We start from the raw sequence: 21154 nt of genomic DNA on the forward strand, positions 1-21154 counted from the left end.
AAAATTTCATTTTGACTTGTAATATCCGGTCCCACTTAGAGCGGAGCTATGCCATACATATTTACATAAAGAGAATCGGTGTCCATCCCCCACCATTAACGATGGGACAATGAATTTTTTTAAGCACCTAAAACCTTCCTGGCTGCACCTCAAGTACTACCATCAGTTCAGTTTTTAACTTTCTGTCCAGTGGTTTAAGAGTGCATAAGAAGTTAAACAAATACACAAAAATACACTTCTCAAACAAAGCAATCGCTTTGCGGAAATTTACCGCCGTTGATGCACTGTCTTTTACACCATCTTATTGAATGTGTTAAATTGTGTCCTTTATGACGTCTCTAAAACGGTAAGCTTCCTGGTTGGAATGCTTTTCAATTTTGTTTGACTGCGAGATAGATAGACTAAGGAAATTACCTTTACTGTGCGCATGCGTGATTGGGACGATATTCTGTACAATGAGCCACTTTCAGAGCAAAAGTACTTCACTGCTAAACTGCAGTTTCATGTTCTGATTCGTCTTTTGCAGTATTCAAAATATAAAATTCAACTGAAATAAAGTTGTTCCTTGATCCTAGACTGATTGACGTCTGTAGATATACAGACAAAGTGAACCAATTGCTTCACCCCGCTTTTCACTTTGCACACATGGGGTAATTATTAATAGTATGATTGCATTTATCATCATAAACCATGACTGTACTCTGTTTCCAGAGCATCGCTTCAGCCAATGAGGTTACCTTGACAATGTGTATACCAACCCTGAACACCACTCTATTGCAGTGTGCCAGAAACTTTGACTAATTTGGCCGAGGTCAGGTCAGGTATGGGAGCATGCGCTGGAGCAGTGCGTCGCTGCGTCCACTTTCCGCTGGTACTCCAGAGGCCTCCGTCTGGCCATCCCCCCAGGCAGGTGCCTGGCCCATCCCCATCTCCTTGAGATGCTGATCAACCTTCCGCAACCATGAGGCATGTGGTTGGCCCATTGGCCTCCTCCACTCATGAGGCTCCCTCGCTGAGAGAATCTGGTGAGCAGGATCAGTGTCAGAAAAATGAGCAACATGTCCATACAGCCACAGCTGACACTCACGGACTGTGCAGGTAGCAAATCTCATTTGAGTCTCTCTCAGCAACTGGTAGTTGGACACAAAGTCCGTCCAGCGATAGCCAAGGATTCTCCGAAGAGACCTTGTACCAAAGGAATTAAGTCTCCGTCTCAGATCCCTGGTCAGAGTCCAAGTCTCACATCCATAGAGCAAGACTGAAAGCACCAATGAATGACCTGAAGACTCAGACTTTTGTCGTCCTGTGCAGGTATCGACAGCGCCATACTTCGTGATCCAGTGAATCCATGAGTCCCCAGGCCGACCCAGACATATATTGACCTCTGACTCACAGCCAACAGAGACATGAATATCACTACCAAGGTAAGTGAATCTCTCTGTGACCTCAACATCCTCACCACAAGCAAGTACAGACAAGATAGCAGCATCCAAGATGTCATTGAAAGCCTGGATCTTATTTTTGACCCAGGAAATCAGTAATACCAGCAGCTTCGACTCTTCATTCAACACCTTGAGGGCTCCCAAAAGGATATCCACAGTCTCCCCAAAGATGACTGCATCATCTGCGAAATCAAGGTCAGAAATCTTGGCATTCCCAAACGATGCACCACAGCTTGATTTCTCCGACATCCTCCCCAGAATCCAGTCCAGTCAACTGCTGAAAAGTGTGGGGGCCAGTATATACCCCTGACAAACTCCAGAAACAATTGGAAATAAGTTGGAGATTGTACCACCATACCTCACAGCACTCTTATTACCAGAGTATAGTTCAGACATCAGATTGATCAGATTTGGTGGCACCCCACGAAGACCAAGAATCCTCCAGAGGGCACCCTGATTCAATGAATTGAACGCTTTGCAGAGATCAACATAGGCTGCAAGCAGTCCCTGCCGAAACTCTCGTCTGTGTTTGGTGAGGACCTGAAGAGTAAGGATACGCTCAATCGTTGACGTCTTTGGCATAAAGCCTGACTGCTCTGGGCACTGTTGCTCAAGGAGATGGTGGTGAACCCTATCAATAATTATCCGAGCAAAGACCTTACCCGACACTGAGAGCAACGTCACCCCTTGGTAGTTGTTGCAGTCCTGGCGATCACCCTTCCCTTTCCAGAGAGGGACAACAAGGCCCCTCTTCCAGTAATTTAGGATAATGCCTGTGTTTCAGGCAGAGCACAGAACTGCATGCAACGGAAGAAGTATAGCATTTCCACCAGCTTTGAGAAGTTCAGCTTGGATGACACAGATCCCAAGAGCTTTACCCATTTCAACCGGTTCACCACAGCCTGTGTTTCCACAAACAAAGGTGAATCACAGTTGATTGGAGTACCAGCAATCGGGATAGTTATACCTCTGACATCCAAATTAACAGCTGGTGGGTCAGCCTAGTATAGCCGCTCAAAGTAACTGGCCCAGCTGGCCTTCACTTTGGACTCCTCTGTCAAGAGCCTACCACCCTCTGCCCTAACTGTAGTACACCAGGGGGTGGGCTTGGAGGAACGCAATGCACAAATTTCCCTGTAAGTAGGGCAAGAATCACTTGACCACAGGTGATGCTGTGCCCCCTCACAGATTCCTCACCAATGGGGCTCCTTGTCCACCCTCAGTGCACATACGGTTTTATGCCTCAACTCCCCGAACAGCTCAGCTCTGCCATTAGGCCTGGCCCTGTGACTGCTGAATGGTATCCAGTGCCCATTGAGAGACAAAATTCTTCTTCGCCTTCCTGTGAGTTCCAACACATCTACCGGCAACATCAAGGATGGTGGTCTTGAAGGCACTCCACAACTCTTCAGGATCCTCCAAAGCACTCAGCCCCCCCCCCCCAAATCTCCACTCAGCCTGTTCGCAAACTCCTCAGCTTCCCTCTCATCCTTGAGCTTTCCAACATCCAGCCGAGGCTGGGATGGTATCATTCTCCCGCATTTAAGCTACAACTTCAAAGTTGCTACAACAAGCCTGTGGGTCGGTATTGAAGAAGTGAGCCCTCCGGTCGACCCTGCAGTTCTGAATCATCCATCAGCGACCATCAACGAGCACATGGTCAATCTTCTTTGCCACACCACCAGTGTTGGAATACCAAGTTCACCGATGAGCATGTGGGCGCTGAAATCATGAACCAGCTACCCGAAGTCCATGACTTCTTGCAAAGTCAAGGAACTTAGTGCTATTCTGGTTCACAGTTCCAGACCCATGGGGACCAACACATGTCTCATAACCATCCCTATCAGTGCCAGTCGATCCATTGAAATCCCCCAAGACAGCAGCACTGGAAGTACTCCCATGGAGTGAGTTTGCAGTTTTCTTTGCATTTGTGGGTTTTGCGGAATGAAGCATTTTATGGTGGCTGGGGTGCATGTCCTGCCACCAAACTTTTAAAAAAGTAACCCAACTGCAGGAGCATGTCTGCAGACACAGTTGAGCACTAGATATGGATGACCGTTGGCGAACAAGGAGCTCCTACGCCCATTGACAGGTTTTGTTTTTAATCCTGCTGGGTGTCCATATCATGCATCCTCCTCACCAGAAAACCTGGTGGGGAAGACAGTGTAGTCACCAAGAACCCGACCATGGAACATGTTAGTACAGGTTTACATGGTACCTGAATCAAGTCACATCTAATAAGGTATTTCCTGGTCGAGGTAACAGTATATACTGGCCTTCTCTTTGTGGAAAGTACCTTGTAATCTTTAATATGCACCAGCAAATACTAGCAGACAGGATAACCAACTTAGCGTCCCTCTGAAAGCTTGTGTATGATATTTTAGTCTGGTCAGGAGTTGTATCCAGAAAAGACAATTACACTTTCTTAATAATATTTTTTATTGTATTATGTGCATAAAACTCCCTGGTCATATTTGTACTTTCCCCACTGTTTTCATCCCCACTCCTCCACACCTCATACGCCTCTCCCAATGAATTTAATTTGATAAATTGTTCGATGGAATTCATGTGGTGGTGATGTAGCACCGGCTTAATTGGCCAAATGGCATCCTCCTGCTTCCAAATTTCTTGCGTATCCTTCTTTGTATTCTATGTGTGATGTGATTATTCATTTATTCATTTATTCATAGTTTCACCTAATTTGCATGTATTTTTCCCCATGGACAGTCACCAACACAGTTGTTGGATTTTATTTGGATTAAATTATTTTTTGTGATCATTTTGTTGGATTTTAGAAATACCGAGGTGGCTGTAATTTTTGGATTCCATGTCGGGATATTTTTAACGGAACACAAATTAATTGTTGGGACAGAGGAAAACTACACTTTTGTTTTTTTAATTTTTTAAAGGCTCGTGTCGACGTTGGTGGACGATAATTCAAATGATAGGTTTTACCTACTGACAGTTAAGCCTGGTGTTGGCTTAGTGGTTAGGGTGGCGGCTTGGGATCCCAGGGTCCTGAGTTCAAGCCCCGTTGGCTGCTGAATTAACACCAGGGGGTTGACTCAGCCTGTCATCCTTCCGAGGTTCGGCGAAATGAGTGCCAGTGTACTGGTCCCGGTGTATGCCCCGGTTAGAATAGGTGTACCATATCCCTGTGTGTCGTAAGAGGCGACCAGGGTTGGCGTCAGGAAGGGCATCCGGCCATAAAACATTGCCTCAAGAAAAAGCCAAACCCCTGCACAGCAGGGAAAAATGGCTGTAAAAACGGTCATTTTTTATTTTTTTTTACCTACTGACAGTTGACCAAGGTATAATGACCGCCATGAGAAGCCAAACAAATATGCCGTTTTGAATTTTTTTTTATCGTTGTGGCAAGAGATAAATTTCCTAATCGATTTTTGGGTTCATTGAAATTGCACACAGTGACCAGTCTTGATCTTACACACAGTGGCCCAAACATTCATTGAAATTTCATCCTGAACGTTTCATGCTTTTAGAATCCTATTATATTATATGTTATATAAAATAAAAGGAGCTGTGTCCATGTGTAATGCTTTTTCACACCGAAGAAGAGCTTTTGAACTTGGCTTTTTGTCTGGGATGGAACCGCATCCTGCAGCGTACGAGTCAGCGACTTTAACCAATCGGACACGGCGACTTTAACGGAATTAACATAAGTTTTTTATTATTATTATAAAGAACCCATCTTTATAGATGGGAGGAAGAAGAAGTAGGACTTGGAGCACCACTGTAAAACACAGACACTTTGCGAAAATGAAGAAATATAAACATATATAAAAGTATATGGCAGGAGGATACAAGGGACGACGTGTTATAAAGATCATTTTTTGGGGGGGCTTGTTCACTTCATTCTACATCATGATTAAGACTCTCACATCTTTAATTTCAAATGGATGTTTCCCCAGCTTGGATTGCACATCACTACACTGCACAAAATGTGTTACTAAAATCCTGGCTCGTACAATGCAATCATCCCCAGTATTTTCTCCATCAAACTGCATATTTGGGGCAAACATTTGAACATGTGCTGTTTCTTGTTCAGAATCTTCAAAAACGCCAACCTCAAATGATCAGTTGCCACTTGCTGGAGATGATGCAATGCAAACAGCTGCAATTGGCAAGCCACATACAGAGAGAATTCCCACACAGGATTCCATGAACAGGAATGCTGAACTTGTCTCCCCTGGAAAGAAAGGCACCCAGAAAGACTCACCGAACGTGAAGGTTTGTTGCTTGCCAACATTTTAAATTTTGCTCAAATATTTGAGTGGAAAATATAGATTGTGCATTGTGGTAAATACCATGTTCTGTTATTCAAAATACATATTGCTTTTGTTTTATTTATTTATTTGTTTGTATTTGTTTTTATTTTTTAAGCAGGGCAAAAGCCCTGAAGATATGGAAAAGAAGCGACATAGTCATTCATCCTACCGCAGTTTCTTGAATCGTGAAGGACCACGTGCTTTAGGATCCAAGGAGATCCCAAAGGTGTGTGTGTGTGTGTGTGTGTGTGTGTGTGTGTGTGTGTGTGTGTGTGTGTGTGTGTGTGTGTGTGTGTGTGTGTGTGTGTGTGTGTGTGTGTGTGTGTGTGTGTTGTATGTGCGTGTACGCGCTATTTATTATCAATCTCTTTCTAACCACTCACTGACTCGTATGAATGTTTATTGCTTTCTCTAATCACTCACTGACTCGTATTAATGTTTAGTGCTTTCTCTGTGGGGTAGAAAGCTGAAATGTGGCATACTGATGTAAATCAAAGCCAATATCCCAGGGGAAAATGACAAAACTGTTGCAAAATAACCATAAACGAAAATATCTGTGAATAAAAGTCAGCCAGTGCAGCCTCACTCTGCTCACAGTGGGTCTTATTACCCAAAACGATCCCACATCACAGAATCTTGCATGATCCCTGAGGGACCTGGTGTTTCTCAGTTTTATGGCAGTACGATTCGAGAAGTGCCTGTGGTTTATCGTTTACAGTCGATGTACAGTGATTGGTAGGAAGTCATAAACATCTATAGTTTACAGACGGTGCGCAATGACAAGCAAGTCTGACGGCACATATTTTAAAGTGTTGCATGTTGACATACACAGTCAGACCGATGTGTCGGGCACCCTGGTTATCGGGACACTTACCCAACCAAGATATTCTAGTTTTGTATTTTTAATTAATTTTCTGAAATTTGTAGAATTTGTTTTTCACTTGGAAGTTGTGGGTTACGATGTGTAAAAAAAAATAGGTGGAAAAGTCTTATTTGATGCTATTTAAGTCCAGGTTATAAGGCAAGAAAAGGTGAAAATTTTGAAAGGGGGTGTAGACTTTCTATAGGCACTACATAAGATTTTGTGGACTGTACATAGATTGTTTATAACATATTGTTGTGAATTCGCGCCCTGCCGGCGTGCGAACGACCGCGTGTAACCAATAGCGGCCGCTTCGCCCACCGAACGTGCAATTCAGTCGTGACTTTCCGGATCAACGCCGAAAACGAGTCACTGGTGTGTTCCAAGCACACCACAACCTTGTCCGTATTCTACCCACGCGCTACAGGGTCCGATCACCGAATAATCGATTTGCCTAATTATTCGCGCGGGTAGATTACCAAGAGATTGTACCACGCCACAGGTCGACTCTGGACACGAACCGTTTAAGCGGTTCGTTCCGTGCTGCAGGGATAACCGTGCGGAGTTATCGTCGAACTTGACGGTTCAGATTAATTACCAGCTGTTAAAACCCACTGTTAATCCCTTATATTACGTGATGCAAGATGGAGATTCAAACAAAGGAAAGGACGCAGCAAAACGGGGAACAATTGGACAAGCACATTTATTCACAGAAGCACGGAAGGCACGTATATTACAGTAAAACAAAGGAACAAAAGCAATACACGTATACGTTTCTGCAAAGAAAAACACAAGCAAAGAACCAACGCAGATCTACAACCGCATAAGGCAATTCAGACGGCAACACTTAAAACAGTTCTACTTCTCAAGACTGGCGCCACCCACAGACATTTACACAAAACCCCAAAAGAAAACGAAGTCGCGACTTCCCTGAGCGCGTCGTCCAGCCCTTGGCGACCGCAACTCCGAGTCCCTCCAGCGTGGTCCACTGGGCTCATGCCTCGCGCCTGCACGTGTCGTCCGCCCGACAGCACGGACGGGGTTCTGGGGGAATGGGCCGGGTTTTCGCCGCTATCTCGGTGCGGACGGGGGGGGGGGTGGGGGAATGGCAGGCGCTCCGTCCCACTAGCACGGTCTCGGGACTGCACCGACTCCGACCGACCCTCCGACCAGGAACAATCACCAGGGACCAGGTTCGACGACCCGTGGCAATTTGACGACCTGCGCCAATTCGACGACCTTCTCCCGACCACGACCAGACCCGAACGAACGAACAGAACCTCAACCTCTTCCTCCGAACGAACGAACGAACCATAAGCAGGGACTCTCCAACAACTCTCGACAATTCTCATTCAGGGACAACCGACAGGACTCTCCACGCCCACGCCTTTTGTAGGGTGGGGCTCCGCCCTTCACTCCGCCCCACGCCCCGCTCCGTTCTTGGCTCCCCCTTCCTTCGAGACGCTTCCAGAAAATGCCTCGAAGGGGGGCGTTCCTCTCCCCCGGCCGCGTCACACTGCGCATCCACCAATCGGGAGAGGACGCGCCACCCCCTCCCCCTTTCTTACTTAGGACAACAAGGGAAGGAAGATTCGGCGGGAGATATTTGCGCGGGCGTTTTGGGCGGGAGATCTTGGCGGGAGATATTTAAGCGGGAGTTTTGGGCGGGAGGTGCCCCTTCGCACCCTGCTGCCACTCCTCTCCTTTCATCCATCCCGCGGAGATCGTGACCGCACGGTGCTCGTTGAATGGCGAGTGGCGAAGATGGTGGTAGCGTAGTTGTGGAAGGTGGTGTCGTGGTGTGAATGGCGTGATTGTTGGCGTCGTGTAGTGAATGTCGTGATCGTTGAGATGTTGGTTGTGGCGATGTTCGTTGTTGTTCTTGCACCAAAATAACGACAGCAAAAGAAAAACAGCTAACTGAAGAATCGCAGCCTGAATGGATCACATATATTCCCTCTATACAATGGGTTTGGGCTAACGACACATGGACTTACCGATATATTTCACCTGAGGACCCTTCATGGTGTAATGCGAATTTCCACAGCCGTAACAATATCATGGGGCCTCGTATGTAATTTCTCACAGCCATGGCTTTAAGTGTGCGATATTGCCCCTGATACCCTTATGGCCCAATTGTGACCTTTATTTAATGCATAACACCATTCCTAATGCACACTTCCCTCTAAGCTGTCCGGCCTGGGTTTGAATCTCGACCAAGCTATAAACTATCATCTTGATGTTTCATAGGTAGGCTGATTCATTAATATGTGCTCTCCCTCGAATGGACGTTAAACTGGGCATCTTGTCTGCCGGCATAAGTTGGTGGATGTTAAAGATCCCATGGTGCCCTTCGCAAAGAGTTGGCAAGCTATGAATGAATTCCAAATTCCTGCTCTAACTTTAGTTGAACGTGCGGCCTGAGCAGCTGGTTTATGAAGGACTTGGGCCAAGCTTTCCACAGCCAACCCGACAAGAACATGCGAATAATTGTGGCTGTTGAAGATGAAGAAGAAAAAGAAGAAGAAAAAGAGGAGGAAGAACATTAACCCACCGCCATCCGCATGACCCACTGCCACCACCATCTCCCCTCTCTCAGCCCACCTGGCAGCTCCCATAGGGTGTGGGTGTTTCCAATTCCATCCAATGATAATGGCATAATGATAATACAGGAATAACACCAGGCTGGCAGCATGACCAAGAGCTATGCACACTCTCCTTCAAGCTGTCCAGCCTGGGTTTGAATCCCAACCCAGCTATAAACTGTCATCCCCGTGTTTCACAGACAGTGATTCATTAATGTGTGTCATTCCTTGGATAGACGTTAAACTGGGCTTCCCATCTGTCGGCGTTAGTTGGTGGACTTTTATAAAGATCCCACGGTGTCCTTCACGAAGAGTGACATAGGTGAGCTATCGGCGGTATCCTGAACAAACTACAAATTCCTGCCTTAACCTCACTCGAACGTCAGTCCTGGCCAGCCAGTTTGTGAAAGACTTGGGCCAAGCTCCCCCCAGTCAACCCCACAATAATGTGGGAATAATTGTGGCCATTGAAGACAAATAAGAAGAGTATTAAGAAGCTGCCGTCCGCATGGTCGTACCCATGTGTATAACCCCCCCGCAACCTCCCCCTGGTCGCTCCCTTCGGGAGTGGGTGTTTCTTGTAACTTAAATTGGCAGAGTATATCGTTATATTTTTGGTTGGATGCACCTTTCTTCTTAAAAAAAGAACCAAAGATGTATAAATAGAAAAAAATACATACATACATATACATTTTGTGGGAATACGAGAATTGGAGAGCACATACAGTACTTCATCAGTTACTTGGTAGAGACAGTGTTCAGTAGGAGAGGATATTCACGCAGTGGATCCAAGAATATAGATCATTTGCTTCCATAATACGGGTCATTGTAAATTTGCTGTTGTACTGAACAAGGTTTTTAATGCAACTTTTCATAATGTGCAGGGTGGAGAGAACTGCCTGGAGGGTCTCACCTTTGTGCTCACTGGTGTCCTCGAGTCTATGGAGAGGGACGAAGCTAAGTCTTTGGTTGAGCGCTATGGGGGTAAGGTGACTGGAAATGTGAGCAAACGCACGGATTTTGTGGTGGTTGGTCGTGACGCTGGACAATCAAAGCTACAAAAGGTGAGATTTGAGACCGATGCAGTCTATGCTTAAAGCTGATTTAAAATGTAGCAGAAACCATGGCTTGGTACTTTAATCATGCAGTCTTGCAACCACAAACCACACAGTAAAGCTTTCTTCCTCATAGTAATCAGCAACATGATACTTGATGTTCTTCAAGTGATTTTTGTTCGCGATGCACTGCAAATGATTGATTGAAACACGTTGTGTAAATACGTCATTATCAAGAAAAGACTCGGTGGTGTCATGGCTATATTATCTGCTCTGAGTCTGGGAGGTTGGTGGTTCCAACCATGTACGAGTCATACCTAAGACTTGAAAAAGTCTTTGGTAAAAACTTCACTCTGTGCCACTTCCTTGATTGGCACTTAGCATTTAAAAGGTTATAGCATGGACAAACAACCATCGGCTGGTAGAATTGATTAGCCTGAGAGCCTCATGTAGTGAATTTCCTTGTAAGGGAACTCATATTATTTAAAAGAAAGAAATTTGGGCAGCATACTTTAACAGGAAGAAAAAAAAAGAAACCTATGAAAATGTTAAAATACATATATATATATATATATATATATATATATATATATATATATATATATATATATATATATATATATATATATATATATATATTACCTGTAACAGTTTGTAATTGTGTTGCATGGATGTTCAGTATTGGTGCAATGCTGATCGGGTTGTGTTCAGGCGGAAAGCTGTGGAACGCGGATGTTAGATGAGGATGAATTGCTCGAGTTGATTCGCACACGACCTGCTCAGCACTCGAAGTATGAGAAAGTTGCACAACTTGAGGTAGGATGCACATGTGAACGACGCGAAGTTCATTCTCATTGTACTCAGATTTTGAATTCTGTTTTGTCCTTTCTGTTGATATTCCCATCTGAGCACAGAGCAAATTATGCTGGGATCCACGGTTCAAATCCCCCATTCTGTATTAATTTGTACAGTGATTTGTTGTGTATAAAAAAAAAAATAATAAAATTAAACGTACACTGGTGTCGAGTGCCCCCTCCTCCCCCATCCCCCTCGGCCGGGAGATGGATGGAGTATTGACTGCTTCTGCATGTCCAAAGGTCGATTATCTGTCAGGAATCAAACCTCTTGCATTTTAATATTTTTTCCGTATGGGTTGACATGGCATTGGCTCTCGAGGTATGCACACTCACATATAAGCCGTCTCGCCTGGGTTTGAATCCCGATCAAGCTGAAACTGTCATCTCGGTGTTTCACAGGTCGGGTGATTTCATCAATGTGTGTGCCATCCCTCAAACTAACGTTAAACTGGGGGTCCCGTCTGCCGACATTAGTTAGTGGGTGTTAAAAGGGAACCCAAACACTTAGACCATCTCGATGCTAATGTAGCCCTTGATGTACTACAAAATAGATATGATGTGTCTTTTTCCGATTTCCAAATTATAGAGTCGGTAAATTTGTGGTTAAAAGCCGAAAGCCTCTTTTTCAGAGTAGCTATGACTTCACAACTGGAAGTAGACTACTAGATTTGTACTGTACAAGGGTTACATCGTGGTACGATTTAACTCAAACGACGAATGATTTTCGATTTTCCACAAATACGCCGAGTCTATGCGTCCTTAGTGCTTGTACAGTAATACAAACCGAGATGGTTTCATGCTACACCAATGGCCGAAACACCCTCAGTTTGCCAGAAATTGGACTCGGTTTGTCCAAAATACCCGAGCATCGATCGGGTCTACAAAATGTTCGCTTTTGTGCTCAGAACATTTTACAGAGCACTATTATGAAGCAACAGAGATTGCTAGATCTTGTTGGTATCCTGCATGATCGAGAGAGGATGCCATCCCCATGATTAAGCAGAAGAAACAGCCGTCGCTCAAAACTATAACACCATCGCTACCCATCTACCAGAATATGTACATGGGTGATTTGAATGGTGAATTAAACACCTGTTGCCATTGCCCGGCAGTTACCACAAGAGCACCTGTATCGTGCTCTGCATGACATCTTTCTTGTTTGTTTGTTTCTGTTTGTCTGTTTATCTGCACAGAACGTAAGCACTGCATGTGTATCGATTCCATTAGACCCTATAGAACCTGAAGAACCCTAAGACCATGTCGACCTTATAGACCCCATTCAACCCTATAGACCCCAAAAACACTTTTGACCCCTTTGATCTTTTAAGACACTTTCGACCATTTCGACCTTTACAGACCATTTCACCTCAACAACTTTTTCAGACCTTTGACCCTTACACATTTACAATTAGACCATTTAGTTTAGACCTTTCATTAGCAATCAACGACCTCTCATTTAGTACATTCTTCCATTTATTTGCTACACAAAATACATCACCCAAAACAAGTCCTGGTTAGGGTCTGCAATCTCTGGTTACTCTTTCTTGTTCATACAATGCAGTGCAAAGTAAAATTTCTATTCATTCTTGATCAGTCATTCTTCCAACAATTCATTCACTGTCTATCGAATACTTTCAGGTCCCTCCTTCTGTCTATGATTGTTATAATCAGAGGTGGCCGATGCGTTTTTTCCAAAAAAAAAGAATCCCCACTGAAATGATCTTTTTACATCTACATACATCATTCCATCCATTTATTACATCTTGATCATGTACCTTTTTAAATACAAGGTGCATCATCAACATCTTGTCATGAATGCATGGAATAATAAACTTTTGAATTTCGTCTTAAATGTTTTGTTTTCTCAAATGTCCCTAAATCTGTGATTGTCATGCTTGAACAGCCGATACGTAGCTCATGAGCCTTTGTCCTGTGAAGCCTCATGAGACCGATCTGGAGAGAATCCTGCGCCGTTTGTGAGGCCTCAGGCAATGAGCAGTCTGAAAAGACTTAGGGAGCTTTCATCATTGCATTTGGGTGCTTAACATGGTGCTTACTTTGTGACAAGAATGTTGAGAGGGGAGCGCTAGCATGGGTAGCTGTTACTACAAAAAGGCTTCCAACCTGGCCTTGTCAGCTTCGTCATCTCGTTTGGCCTGGTTCTGTTAGGCCGTTTGGAACAATACACACATGCCTTTAAATACTGCACTTTTTATTCCACATCCTTAAGTATTTATTTTACAGCTATGATTCTGTTGGCTCAAATTGGGGGAGGGAAATTATATCAACTTTCCAGTACAATGTCTTTTTTCCAATTTTGGAACCAAATATATCTAATTCTAAGTTTTGAAATTCCATTACCACTGACCTCTCTGTGACTATTCTGAATGTAGTACATGTATGTTTCCAACTACAATAAATTTTCATTTCAGCTTGCCAAGGCAGCTGCTGCTTTGCACACAACAGCGCTCCAAAAACCTGAGCCGGGATTACTGAAAAAAGGAAACAAGTCTGGATCGGATGAAGCCCAATTCTGTGCCTCAGGAAGCTCTGCTGCTTACACCAGCAAAAGCGACTCTGGAAACGTTATCAAATTGGAGTTGAATGTTGCTTCCGAAACTGCATCTCGAACAGGAAAGGGTGTGAGAGTTCATACTCAGGGCATGAGTGTAAGCAGCAAAAGTCGTGACCATGGCCATTCCTCGGAGGCCTCACAGCTGTGGGTGGACCGATACAGACCATGCTTACTAAAGCAGGTGATCGGGCAGCAAGGTGAGCAGAGCCCAGCCAATAAGCTGTTGCGTTGGCTGAGGGATTGGTACAAGAATCGAGCTGGAGGATTTAAGGCTGTCTCTGCAGGTGTGTATTATCATCTTTAAAAATGATTTCTTTTAATTCTATATGTTTTTTTAATGTGCATTTAGTCTAGTTTGGAAATACTTATTAATTTATTTCCTCCTACTATTGTGTTGTGCCCAGCAATGACCCTGACCACCATTTTAGCTTCATTTTTATTTTTACCCTAACCTGGGCAACATATTGTTACGGTTGTGGAAATTCGCATTACACCATAAAGGGTCCTCAGGTGAGATATATCGGTAAGTTCATGTGTAGTTAGCCCAAACCCGTTGTATAGAGGGAATATATGTGAGCCATTCGGGCTGCGACCCTTCATTTAGCCGTTTTTCTTTGACTATTGTTAATTTGGTGCAAGAACAACAACGAACATCGCCACAACCAACATCTCAACGATCACGCCATTCACTACACGACGCCACCTTCCACAACTACGCTCCACATCTTCGCCACTTGCCATTCAATGAGCACCGTGCGGTCACGATCTCCGCGGGACGGATGGGAGGGGCGGAGTGGCAGCGGCGGCCAGGGTGCGAAGGGGCATCTCCCGCCCGAATCTTCCCTCGTCATACGGCGCGGGGGGAGGAAAACCAACAACGCCTGTGGGATTTTCCCTTCTGCTTTTCTCGCGCTTTGGCACGGGGGAGGTGCGATTTGGGCCAGAGGTCAAAGGTGAAAAGATGGGGGCCTGATTTTGGGGGAATAATTCCCTGGCCCCGAGCCAAGACTGACTTTCTTCGTCCCCCGCACGGTGCGGGGAGGGGGGGAACGAGAGGGCACGGCCCTTTTTACGAAGCTTCCAGAAGGGAGGTGGAGCCAGAAACGGGGCGGGGCAAAGGGCGGAGCCCCACACTACAAAAGGAACGGACGAGGAGGGTTCGGGGGGCTTCTTGTTCCAGTCGGGTTCTTGTTCCTATGGATTTGTCTTGCCGTCGTTTGGCCTTGCATCTTTGATCCTCGCGTGAGCCCTGGGACCCCGGGAGTGAGCGCGGAAAATAGTGCCGAAAAAACCCCGTCCGTTCCCCAAAATCCTGTCCGTGCTGTCGAGTGGACCACACGTGAGGCGCGAGGCATGAGCTCACCGACCACGCCGGAGGAGCTGGGAGCTGAGGTCGCGGGAGGAGGAATCAACGCGCTCAGGGAAGTCACACTTCCATTTTCTTTTGGGGCTTGGTGTTAATGTGTGTGTGTGGCGCCAGTCTTGTAAAGTAGAACTTTTTAAGTGTCCCTGTGTAATAATTGTATTCGGTTGTAGCTCTGCATTGTGTCCTTGCTTTTATATGTGCATTATTGTATGGCTGTATATACGTGCTTGTGTGTGTGAAATAAAAGTGTGCTTGTCCAATTGTTCCCCGTTTCGCTGCGTCCTTTCCTTTGTTGAATCCCCATCTTGCATCACGTAAGGGATTAATAGTGGGTTTTAAAACACCCGGTAATTAATCGGAACCGTCAAGGCCGACGATAACTCCACTCGGTTATCCCTGTAATACGGAACGAACCGCTTAAGCGGTTCGTATCCGGAGTCGGCCTGTGGCGTGGTCCCATCCCTCGGCAGATTACCCGTGCGAGTACCATAGGTATATCGACTTTCGGCGATTTACCCTATCTCGCGCGGGTGGACTGCAGACTGGGTAGTGGTGGGGTTAAACCCCCACCCATGACTGGTTTATGGCGGTAGTCCCAGGAGGGTCACGACTGAATTGTCCGTTTCGGTGGGCGAAGCGGCTGCCATTTGAGTTACGTGGCCGATCGTACGCCGGGCGGCCCAGAATTCACAACAATATAAAAGCCTCCAACTTTTCGATTTTTTTTTTTTTTTATTGTACCCCGTTCTCCCTTGAACCAATATCTAAAATTCCCTGCATGCCCCCAATTTTCTTTGCAGGGAGATTTGGCAAGTTTGGGAAGGACGATGGTGCATCATTCAGAGCGGCTCTCCTATCAGGTCCACCTGGTGTGGGAAAGACTACCACTGCAGTGCTCACTTGCCAAGTGGGTTATAAGGCAGATGCACCTGCGAATAATCCTGACTGCTGATTTACTTTATGAATTGGTCGATTTTGAAAGGCATACTATGGAGGAAGGTTGTATTTCAATGATCACAGACCGTCTAATGTCTCTGACTCTGCATAATTTAATAACTGGCAATATTCTGATGGATCACGTTGGCGGGGACTCTGGCTCTGGTCATATCGAAATATAAATGCACCTCATGTAACAAAGTTAAACATCTTAACACTTTTGCTTTGACAGGAACTGGGGTACAAGTATGTGGAACTGAATGCCAGTGACACTCGGAGTAAAAGCAGCCTAAAGAATGACGTGGCCACATCTTTGCGGAACACTAACATTGAGGACTTCTACCATGGTTTGTGCTCTCACATAACCACAACATATATATTTTTTATTTTTATGATTGCTTGCAGGGACCCGAGGAACATCCTTGCAATGTAAAATGGGACAACAAGTCCTCAACTCTCTCAACCCCAAGTCCTCACCCTGCGCCTTCCAACCCCAAGTCTTCACCCTCCTCCACCCACGCTAAGGTGTCAATCCTCTTCCCACTCCATGCTTTTAAACTCCCTCCCAAACCCCTCCACCACAACTCCTCAACCAGCCCCCCTCCCCCACTGAAAATCCTCACCCCACACCCAAAGTGTCAACCTCCCTCTCCTAACATTGCCCCACCTTTGTTCTCTCTCCCCACCCTCTGCCCCCAATCACCCCAACCCTAATGTGTTGATCATTTTCCCCTCCCCTATCATGCCATCACAAACTTCACAGCCTTTCCCCTCCCCTATAATGCTATCACCAACTTCACAGAAACCCATCACGGTCGCCTGTCCAACTCACGATCCCACAACATATGCAGAAAGCCTTTGCCATTGCAACTCTCAAGTTACCATGAGCAAGTTAATTGTGCCAATAAACGACCCAAAACCAATTGTCGTCTTCTTCTTCTTCTTCTTCTTCTTCTTCTTATTATTATTATTATTAATTTTAACTGTATCTGCACGTTAAAACAGTATGTTAATACAACATGCGGAGACCGCCCAGAGGAAGACATACACATCGTTTAAAGTAAATAATGACCGATGTTTTCTTTCATAATTTCGCGAGATTCCCGGAAGTCCTCAGACAAAGATGTGCGTTTTCTGGTCCCTGGTTGTTGTTTACGAGAAAATAGTCTGAAATAATAGCAAGAACTTGCGTCACCTTCACAGTAAAAGCTTGACTTGAGAGAATGCCATATAGTTATCTGGGCGGTGTACAGACAACAGACCACTGCTTCAAACTCCGAGGCCAATCTTCACAAGGCTCGTGATGCTCATCAGCTCAAAATCCTTTTAACTATCACTTTGTTCGTTTTACAATGAAGGGAAAACTTGAAGGGAATGCATGGCTGTTGTGAATATGACAGCTCCGAAGATGTGTTTGACTTCACATAGCAGTAAGCACCAACATAATGACTGTATGATTTTTTTTTTCCAAGTTGAAATTGTGGGTGGAGTTAGGCAAATTGTCCCAACCAATGGGTGGAGCAGAATGCAACACACACACACACACACACACACACACACACACACACACACACACACACACACACACACACACACACACACACACACACACACACACACACACACACACACACACACACACACGTATTATTACATAGATTGTTATTTTGACGTTTATTTTTTTATTCTTCCACTGACAGTCACCGAGGCATTACCTTTTTGGGTTGTCTGTCTGGCTGACCGTCCGTCCACCCAACCATGATAGGTTTTCGTTACCGTGATAACTTAAGAATGGCTGAAGGGATCAAAGTCAAACTTGCTACATATATGTGGAATGATGTAAAGATGAACTGATTAGATTACGGCGTCTGGAGGTCAAAGGTAAGTGGTCACGTTTGGTAAAAATTCTGTTACCATGCTCGCTTGTGAACTAGAGATGGGATTTTGACCAAACTTAGTATAAGTTTATGTTACTTGCTAATACAAATTATTGCTTCACTGATGGTGCTATAAAGGGAGTGGGAGAAAGGGGGAGAAAGACATAGAGAGAGACAGAGCAAGAGGGAGATAGGGGAGTGATTGAGGAGGGAAGGGAGGAGAGAGGGGGGAATGAGGAGGGGTGAGGAGGAAGGTGGGAAGAGCGAGGAAAGGGAAGGTTGGGAGAGCGTCGCCTCACCAAATGTTGCTATACGCTCCTGGGGGGAGGGGGAGAGATCGAAGAGAAAGGGAGAAGTGGGGAGGGGGTTTGGGATGAGGTGAGGGGATTCTGGACTTGCGTTTGGACTTGGACTTGTGGAGAAGGGGTGGGGGGGGGTAGTACAGGATTTAATGAAATGTGTTACATTAAAACAGCATGTTAATACAACATGCAGAGACCGCCCAGAGGAAGATGTCTATGGGGGAAGGGTTAGGGGGTGGAGAGGGAAGGGGGTTTGGGAGGAGGTAAGTGTGATGGGAGGGCAGCGTGAGGGGAAGGGAAGGCAGCGTGAGGGGAAGCGAAGGGAAGGGGCAGGGAAAGATGACAAAACATGCCCAAACAGCAACCTTTTATTTTTCATTGCCGGGTTCTATATACAACTGGGTGGGAGCATTTAAAACCCACGCAATCTACCTGGCAAAGGCCTGCCTGCATGCATGTATGCATGCTCGCACATGCAGTGACCTTTGCAACCCTTCGGTCGGCTCACTCCAGATCTAATTTGTGCTTGCTACACTGAGAAGCCGTTTTACATTCCAAAAAAACTAGTCAGTTATTAACACAGAGAGAGAGACAGAGAGAGAGAGAGAGAGAGAGAGAGAGAGAGAGAGAGAGAGAGAGAGAGAGAGAGAGAGAGAGAGAGAGAGAGACAGAGAGAGAGAGAGAGAGAGAGAGAGAGAGAGAGAGAGAGAGAGAGAGAGAGAGAGAGATATATATATATATATATATATATATATATATATATATATATATATATATATATATATATATATATATATATATATATATATATATATATATATATATATATATATATATATATATATGGGAGATAGAGAAATAGAGATTGCGATAGATATGGGAGATAGAGAAATAGAGATAGAGAAATAGAGATAGCCATAGATATGGGAGATAGAGAAATAGAGATAGCCATAGATATGGGAGATAGAGAAATAGAGATAGCCATAGATATGGGAGATAGAGAAATAGAGATAGCCATAGATATGGGAGATAGAGAAATAGAGATAGCCATAGATATGGGAGATAGAGAAATAGAGATTGCGATAGATATGGGAGATAGAGAAATAGAGATAGCGATAGATATGGGAGATAGAGAAATGGAGATAGCGATAGATATGGGAGATAGAGAAATAGAGATAGAGAAATAGAGATAGCCATAGATATGGGAGATAGAGAAATAGAGATAGCCATAGATATGGGAGATAGAGAAATAGAGATTGTGATAGATATGGGAGATAGAGAAATAGATAGCCATAGATATGTGAGATAGAGATAGCGATAGATATGGGAGATAGAGAAATAGAGATAGCGACTGATATGGGAGATAATAATAATGTTGAGAGCTTTATATTCTACAGAATCCAGGAGAGACTTACGTTGCTCAGCCTCCAGCCCATAGGGGAGAGCAGTATTCCATTGAGCCTTCTCGACTGTGAGTAGTTGTGGTTTATCAAATCAAGATTTGCAACAAGGGAGTATTCGCAGTCTGTGACTGACATTGGAGGCCAGCTTTGTCCTTTGTTAGGCCTAGAAGTTCAAGAGATTGCCAAATCGCCCAAACATCAAAACCCTACTCAGACACAAATACACCTTCATCCAAGTGCCACTCTCATGACACTGTGAAACCGATCTGTATTTCCAGTGCCGGCGTACACTTAACCTCAATCTTTCGATATGCAGGACGATCAGCTAACATAAGTTTATGTTAGCTGATCCAGCCGTCATTCCGCGTCGGGTTTCAATGTTTTGGGTGATTTGTTCGGTCTCAGCGGGTGGTTGGAAGTTGACTAACAAGGGAAGAGTGTATGCGGGTGGGAAAGGCAGTGGCGGCCCATCATTGTCCCTCGGGAAACAATGCCATCTGCCGGATGAGGTTGCACACAGTGTGGGCTGTGGCACTCGCACGCATCACGCTCTGGTCCAAGCCGTTCAAATAGCTGGAATTGTCGTCTCAATTTTTATCTAGTGGCTGACCATGGCTTCCAGTGGCTGACCACACAACAGATAAGTTAGTTCATTTGATTATGATTCCTGAACGACAGGGTGAGACTGAGGTTACTAACCCTGCGCTTAAAATAAAAAAAGGTTGAGTTTGCGGGGGGGAGGGGGGGTTGGGGGGGGGGGGGTAAACTATTGCAATCGGCTCCATCTGTCTGTTTGTCGTGCTCTCTTCTCCTAAACGGTTGTGCAGAAATCCACCAAACTTGGAGTTATGATCACCAACATGGCAAGAAGGTGCAAGGGCAGTGTCATTTTGGCATGCCCTCTGGGTACGGTTAAAAGGTCATATACCAAAAATTCCATTACAGGCACATTTTAAAACCTTTAAAAAAAATTAAGCATTGTACATGCAATTAAAATTGTGGAATGCATGAAATATGTAACAATTTTTTCAATTTGACCTTTGGTCTATGCCCCACGGGGTGTGGTACTTTGGGTCATAGGGTTTCAAACAGGGGGAAAATTTTTTTCCTTCAAAATTTGATATTGGGTCATTCCTGGTGGAGCTTTATGCCATCTTTCAACTTTGCTTTAGGTGGGAAGTGTGTGGATTTGTGATGGCGTGCCATCAACTTCACTCTCGTTCAGAATTTAATGACCAGTTCAATCTATTTGACCATCTATTCCCATTCGTATGCCAGCTAATCTCTTTATAAGATAGATAACTTTAAAACTCCTTTTCGTCGTTGTTAATGTGAAATAATCTTATCCAGGAAGATCATATGAAATATGTTCATAAACATGACCAACATGTCACTTTAATTGTTGGTAAAAACTATGTTGTGGTAAACAAAGCTGTGCATCGTGTTGTGTTGTATCAGGGCGATCGTGTGTAGTCAGCAGCCAGCATGTCCTTATCATGGATGAGGTGGATGGGATGGCAGGAAATGAAGACCGTGGTGGCATCCAGGTAGGTTGGGCAATCCTGACCCTCCCTCAATAATACAGATTATGTTTACCTATACACACAG

General features: G+C 44.8%; 1 protein-coding gene across 10 annotated transcripts in view; it reads left to right on the forward strand.

The window, feature by feature from the left end:
- Positions 1–21154, forward strand: part of RFC1 (replication factor C subunit 1) — a 191305-nt gene that overhangs the window by 89685 nt on the left and 80466 nt on the right. For 9 of the 10 annotated variants that reach the window (XR_015062484.1, XM_085898572.1, XM_085898575.1 and 6 more), the window contains 8 exons: positions 5509–5690; positions 5844–5954; positions 10060–10239; positions 10942–11046; positions 13520–13946; positions 15829–15935; positions 16197–16311; positions 21005–21093. Coding sequence is in view for 9 of the 10 variants with exons in the window: in XM_085898572.1 (XP_085754698.1) it covers positions 5509–5690; positions 5844–5954; positions 10060–10239; positions 10942–11046; positions 13520–13946; positions 15829–15935; positions 16197–16311; positions 21005–21093 (1316 nt within the window). In the remaining variant the exon portion in view is untranslated. The remainder of the gene's footprint in view (positions 1–5508; positions 5691–5843; positions 5955–10059; positions 10240–10941; positions 11047–13519; positions 13947–15828; positions 15936–16196; positions 16312–21004; positions 21094–21154) is intronic. The other variant, XM_085898573.1, reaches the window with a different exon arrangement.

Source organism: Eptatretus burgeri, chromosome 10, assembly GCF_056783735.1.
Source record: "Eptatretus burgeri isolate ZD-2024b chromosome 10, Ebu_testis_v1, whole genome shotgun sequence".
Lineage (NCBI taxonomy): Eukaryota > Metazoa > Chordata > Myxini > Myxiniformes > Myxinidae > Eptatretus > Eptatretus burgeri.